This window comes from Rhodnius prolixus, unplaced genomic scaffold, assembly GCF_049639745.1.
Source record: "Rhodnius prolixus isolate KJV_2025 unplaced genomic scaffold, Rpr scaffold_5, whole genome shotgun sequence".
NCBI lineage: Eukaryota > Metazoa > Arthropoda > Insecta > Hemiptera > Reduviidae > Rhodnius > Rhodnius prolixus.
This window is the reverse complement of record NW_027411624.1, coordinates 18,947,257-18,954,453: the sequence shown is the minus strand read 5'-3', so window position 1 is coordinate 18,954,453 and position 7,197 is coordinate 18,947,257. Positions and strand designations below refer to the sequence as shown.

Below are 7,197 nucleotides of genomic sequence, written 5' to 3'. Positions count from 1 at the left end.
CACTCTGTTTTCCTCAGTAATAAGATATAGTTCTTTTGTGTACTGATCCATAAAATGAGAAGATATTGAGAGTTGAAATTTTTTCGGGTCATGGTTTTTTGTGAAATTACGCCCACTATATATCTCCTTTTGTATAAAACATATTAGTATGAAACTTTGTTCTCTTATACACTCTGTTTTCCTCAGTAATAAGATATAGTTCATTTGTGTACTGATCCATAAAATGAGAAGATATTGAGAGTTGAAATTTATTTGGGTCATGGTTTTTTGTGAAATTACGCCTAATATATATCTCCTTTTGTATAGAACATATTAGTATGAAATTTTGTTCTCTTATACACTCTGTTTTCCTCAGTAATAAGATATAGTTCTTTTGTATTCTGATCCATAAAATGAGAAGATATTGAGAGTTTAAATTTATTTGGGTCATGGTTTTTTGTGAAATTACGCCCACTACTTTTTTTTGTATAGAACATATTAGTATGAAATTTTGTTCTCTTATACACTCTGTTTTCCTCAGTAATAAGACATAGTTCTTTTGTGTACTGATCCATAAAATGAGAAGATATTGAGAATTGAAGTTTTTTTGGGTCATGGTTTTTTGTGAAATTACGCCCACTATATATTTCTTTTTTTTATAGAACATATTAGTATGAAACTTTGTTCTCTTATACACTCTGTTTTCCTCAGTAATAAGATATAGTTCTTTTGTGTACTGATCCATAAAATGAGAAGATATTGAGAGTTGAAATTTTTTTGGGTCATGGTTTTTTGTGAAATTACGCCCACTATATATCTCCTTTTGTAAAGAACATATTAGTATGAAACTTTGTTCTCTTATACACTCTGTTTTCCTCAGTAATAAGATATAGTTCTTTTGTGTTCTGATCCATAAAATGAGAAGATATTGAGAGTTGAAATTTATTTGGGTCATGGTTTTTTGTGAAATTACGCCCACTATATATCTCCTTTTGTATAGAACATATTAGAATGAAATTTTGTTCTCTTATACACTCTGTTTTCCTCAGTAATAAGATATAGTTCTTTTGTGTACTGATCCATAAAATGAGAAGATATTAAGAGTTGAAATTTTTTTGGGTCATGGTTTTTTGTGAAATTACGCCCACTATATATCTCCTTTTGTATAAAACATATTAGTATGAAACTTTGTTCTCTTATACACTCTGTTTTCCTCAGTAATAAGATATAGTTCATTTGTGTACTGATCCATAAAATGAGAAGATATTGAGAGTTGAAATTTATTTGGGTCATGGTTTTTTGTGAAATTACGCCTACTATATATCTCCTTTTGTATAGTACATATTAGTATGAAATTTTGTTCTCTTATACACTCTGTTTTCCTCAGTAATAAGATATAGTTCTTTTGTGTACTGATCCATAAAATGAGAAGACATTGAGAGTTGAAATTTTTTTGGGTCATGGTTTTTTGTGAAATTACGCCCACTACATATCTCCTTTTGTATAGAACATATTAGTATGAAATTTTGTTCTCTTATACACTCTGTTTTCCTCAGTAATAAGACATAGTTCTTTTGTGTACTGATCCATAAAATGAGAAGATATTGAGAATTGAAATTTTTTTGGGTCATGGTTTTTTGTGAAATTACGCCCACTATATATCTCCTTTTGTATAGAACATATTAGCATGAAATTTTGTTCTCTTATCACTCTGTTTTCCTCAGTAATAAGATATAGTTCTTTTGTGTACTGATCCATAAAATGAGAAGATATTGAGAGTTGAAATTTTTTTGGGTCATAGTTTTTTGTGAATTAAGGCCCACAATATATCTCCTTTTGTAAAGAACATATTAGTATGAAATTTTGTTCTCTTATACACTCTGTTTTCCTCAGTAATAAGATATAGTTCTTTTGTGTACTAATCCATAAAATGAGAAGATATTGAGAGTTGAAATTTATTTGGGTCATGATTTTTTGTGAAATTACGCCCACTATATATCTCCTTTTGTATAGAACATATTAGTATGAAATTTTGTTCTCTTATACACTCTGTTTTCCTCAGTAATAAGATATAGTTCTTTTGTGTACTGATCCATAAAATGAGAAGATATTAAGAATTGAAATTTATTTGGGTCATGTTTTTTTGTGAAATTACGCCCACTATATATCTCCTTTTGTATAGAACATATTAGTATGAAATTTTGTTCTCTTATACACTCTGTTTTCCTCAGTAATAAGATATAATTCTTTTGTGTACTGATCCATAAAATGAGAAGATATTGAGAGATGAAATTTTTTTGGGTCATGGTTTTTTGTGCAATTACGCCCACTATATATTTCCTTTTTTATAGAACATATTAGTATGAAATTTTGTTCTCTTATACACTCTGTTTTCTTCAGTAATAAGATATAGTTCTTTTGTGTACTGATCCATAAAATGAGAAGATATTGAGAGTTGAAATTTTTTTGGGTCATGGTTTTTTGTGAAATTACGCCCTCTATATATCTCCTTTTGTATAAAACATATTAGTATGAAACTTTGTTCTCTTATACTCTCTGTTTTCCTCAGTAATAAGATATAGTTCTTTTGTGTATTGATCCATAAAATGAGAAGATATTGAGAGTTGAAATTTTTTTGGGTCATGGGTTTTTGTGAAATTACGCCCACTATATATCTCCTTTTGTAAAGAACATATTAGTATGAAATTTTGTTCTCTTATACACTCTGTTTTCCTCAGTAATAAGATATAGTTCTTTTGTGTACTGATCCATAAAATGAGAAGATATTGAGAGTTGAAATTTATTTGGGTCATGGTTTTTTGTGAAATTACGCCCACTATATATCTCCTTTTGTATAGAACATATTAGTATGAAATTTTGTTCTCTTATATACTCTGTTTTCCTCAGTAATAAGATATAGTTCTTTTGTGTACTGATCCATAAAATGAGAAGATATTGAGAGTTGAAATTTTTTTGGGTCATGGTTTTTTGTGAAATTACGCCCACTATATATCTCCTTTTGTATAAAACATATTAGTATGAAACTTTGTTCTCTTATACACTCTGTTTTCCTCAGTAATATGATATAGTTCTTTTGTGTACTGATCCATAAAATGAGAAGATATTGAGAGTTGAAATTTTTTTGGGTCATGGTTTTTTGTGAAATTACGCCCACTATATATCTCCTTTTGTAAAGAACATATTAGTATGAAACTTTGTTCTCTTATACACTCTGTTTTCTTCAGTAATAAGATATAGTTCTTTTGTGTACTGATCCATAAAATGAGAAGATATTGAGAGTTGAAATTTTTTTGGGTCATGGTTTTTTGTGAAATTACGCCCACTATATATCTCCTTTTGTATAGAACATATTAGTATGAAATTTTGTTCTCTTATACACTCTGTTTTCCTCAGTAATAAGATATAGTTCTTTTGTGTACTGATCCATAAAATGAGAAGATATTGAGAATTGAAATTTTTTTGGTCATGGTTTTTTGTGAAATTACGCCCACTATATATCTCCTTTTGTATAGAACATTTTAGTATGAAATTTTGTTCTCTTATACACTCTGTTTTCCTCAGTAATAAGCTATAGTTCTTTTGTGTTCCGATCTATAAAATGAGATGATATTGAGAGTTGATGTTTTTTGGGTCATAGTTTTTTGTGAAATTACGCCCGCTAACAATGATAAGGTTTAGTTGTTAACTGTATCCGTCTTGAGATTGGATTTAAACCTAATTCTAATAAGAGGAACAATATTCTAATTTTAAACTGTACTTTAGCCGTGGTATAATGAAAGCTGAATGTTTAGTTTTGGTACGTTGAAAATAGTTTGCAAAATTTTATTTCAGTAACAGCTTGTACGAAATTATTCAAATACCAAGGTCCTGAGCCATATATTACAAAACTCAATGTTCCACTATTATATTTCATATAATAATTTCAATATTATAATAAAAGCTAGTTTATTTTTTCTCGCCTACAGATAGTCCGGTAAATGACACACAAAATAAACACATCATATCTAAATTACTTAAAGCAATTTTGCTTTTAAATTTTAAAAGTATACTTGAGGGCAGGATAATATAGTTGACTTTCTTAAGGAAATCGTGTTTTCCTATTTCTAACCATTTTCAGATTTTCATCAAAGTTTTGTAGGGTGTTGCAAGTGATTTATAATTATAACAACATCATATTTATGATTATAGCAGCATCAAATCCTCTTCAAGTAACTGATTAATCAACCTCAAATGCGGTCAAAAAGCCGGTGGTTGAATAATACAGTTGATTTTACCAATCTATATTGTTGATACGGATTGTAATTATTCAACAACTTGCTTGAAAAACATATGTACCACTAATATTTGTAATTGGTGTCCTATCTCTATAGAATATAAAGAACTAGTTACTGTAACTTTTATGCTTAGTATTATTTCTCGAAAGGCAAAAAACAGGGCACGAAAACACCTCCGATATACTGGTGAAAAAAGTATATTTATGCCACAAATACGACAAAAAATATAGTCGACTGCAGTAGCCTAAACAAAAAAATGTCAAAAAACAATGAACGTGACTTAACGCGATTTCTATTATTTTAACGAAACTATCCAACCAATCACTGAGAATCGGGTGGTTAATAATTAGAATCATTATTAAAGTACTGTTGTGATTCATCCTATTGTCATTGTTTTTAATTTTGAAAAATCACCCACAAAAACATTTTCAAGAAGAAATCCATTGTCTGGTGTCATTAATTTTGGAGCACATCCTTAGCATTTTAATTCCATGGAGAGGATAACCTAAATTTTATACCAAAAAAAAATCTTTTTTAACGAAAATATAAAACTGAAGTGTATTATCATCATCTCTTTGCTCTTTTAATCTAAGACTTTCACAACGAACGACTCCATCAGATATTGCTGGTTTAGAAAAAAACATGCTTTTCGTCAAAATTATAAATTATTTACAAAACATGTCGTATTAACGTACAATAGAATGGCTAAGAAAAATGATTAAACTGAAAATCAGCCTTAATCAATGATATTTCATAATCGAGAGTTACTGCAAGAAGTACGTTTTACAATTTGTTGTAGAATTTGTGTGAACTTTCACGAGATGGTAATTATTACAATTATTGCTTTAAACAAAAAAAAAGTGAGAAGCAATTGTGCTATTTTTTTTTAAATAGCATTCTGAAACATGGCCATGTATTAATGCCCTAACAAGTTATTATACCAACCAGGAATATTTTATTAAGTTATTTCAGAATGATCCTCTTTTTCATCCACCGTGTAATGTAGAAATAAACATCACATTATCTCCAGGCTCGATTGCGTAATTCAGCTCACCCTGAAAATGCGATAATCTAGAATTTAACTCGCAAGAAACAATCAGCTAAGGTTGCTAAAAACAGCAATTGTTTAAATTTATATCAATTAATACAACCATACCAATAATTCCCAGTCGGTATCATTTACAAGAACCAATATTCCTGGACGTCTGAAAGCAATAAAGAGATACTCTAAGATTCTCAATCATTACAATCATACAGTGTAATCGTCCTGAACAATCTTTTCCTCTTATTAAATAAATCATCTCAGCTTATTCTAGTGCAATTACTATAAATTTTTATTAATACAAAAAAATAATTCCAAACCCACAAAATACTCACACATTATTTTCTTGCATAAACAGTTCCACTCTTTCGGTGAGTAAATTATCTTTCAACCAAACTATCAACTTTCCAATGGTCCCTATACATTAAAATTGTAACTTAAAAACATTTTACGGAAACTTATTATATATAACTTATTATAATGTACTAAGGAATTAAAGAATGTTACATTGTTGCGTGAACGGTAGTTCCAAATTGTGTTTTTTCACTTTGTTGAATAATAACTCAGCTCCCCCACTAAAATAAAATGATAAAACTGTAAATGCGTGCATATGTTTCGAAGAAAGTAGCAGAAAGTAGTAGCATATTTACCTACCCGAATTCAACTGTGAATTTCAATTTCTCTTCAGACATATTGACAGAGAAAAATTGTATCAATTACTAAAATACCGCCTTAGATACCAATAACTTGAGCTTAACCAAATCATGTTAGATACAGATAACCTTAATGAGGTTATTCTCAAGATGACGTAACTAAGGGCGCTTTATTTGGCACTTAATGCTTAAAATAACCCTTCTATGAGTTTTTTGTTCAAAATAAATTTTCTGAAAACTTCATAGCCAAAGAATATATTTTTCAAAATGTTTTCTTACGTTTTACCGAATGATGTACATACTATATTCTTCAAATTTATGTGTATGAGGCATGTACTTACTATCTTTTTCTATTCATGGACATACAACATATGTATATACAGGGTGTACACGGAGAGGTTGAAACTTCGGGAGGTGATTCAGCAGCTCAAATGCAACAAAAAATACTCTATTCACTTTGGCCCGATTCTCAATAGTGTCCAAGAAATTCGCATTTTTAACTTTTCCATCGATATTCGCGTTGTCCTCCATAAAAACGATCCTAACTTTTCTATCCTTTATCCTAAAAACAAATCTGCTTATTCCAAGCGAAGAGCATTAAATTTCCTATAAATATGCTTAACCCAGAGCCTCAAAACGTTTCTTATAAACAATGACATTTTTACTTTAAAAAATTCGTTCTCGATTATTTTTGTTAAAATTTTCAACTGTATTTTTTTCAATGATTAATGAATCAAGGAATCACCCAATTACTGAAAAAGTTGTGCATTTATAGAGCTTCAAGACCGTCTGGTTTTTTTGTATTGTTTTAATAATACATCCTTATTTATTTCCTGAAAATAAACGTCTTTACAATTGTAATGATTTCAACTAACACAAAATTGTGAGATTTGTTCAATCAGATTTTTTTCGATGGACACACTTCCTATAATATTTGTATTTCATTCTTCCTGCATAATAAATTGGGAGGGTCAATTTCGTTTCTATGTATGTTTGAAAGGATAACGAAGAATTTAAATCAGCACAAAATTCCCACTCTACAATTCTGCGATACAATATTAGTCAGCCTATAAATGAGGACGTCACTGAAAGTAACTTAAATTTGCTTCAAATAAACTTGCTTGCTCATTTCGTCGAAAGAGATTCCGTCCGAATTTTTCACTGTATAGTTGCTCACTCCAGATAACATTCCAAAGGAAAGTACTTAATATTAGTAAAAAATATGCAT

At 29.5% G+C, this 7,197-nt stretch overlaps 1 protein-coding gene across 1 annotated transcript; it reads right to left on the bottom strand.

Moving 5' to 3' along the window:
* Nucleotides 1-4,920: 4,920 nt before the first annotated feature.
* Urm1 (Ubiquitin-related modifier 1) lies at nt 4,921-6,127 on the bottom strand. Its single transcript, XM_074137246.1, has 5 exons — nt 5,971-6,127; nt 5,824-5,891; nt 5,652-5,733; nt 5,431-5,479; nt 4,921-5,329 (listed from the first exon to the last, which is right to left on the bottom strand). The coding sequence occupies exons 1-5, from the start codon at nt 6,006-6,008 to the stop codon at nt 5,261-5,263; spliced, it is 306 nt and encodes a 101-aa protein (XP_073993347.1). The 5' UTR covers nt 6,009-6,127; the 3' UTR covers nt 4,921-5,260.
* Between the last annotated feature and the right edge of the window lie 1,070 nt (nt 6,128-7,197).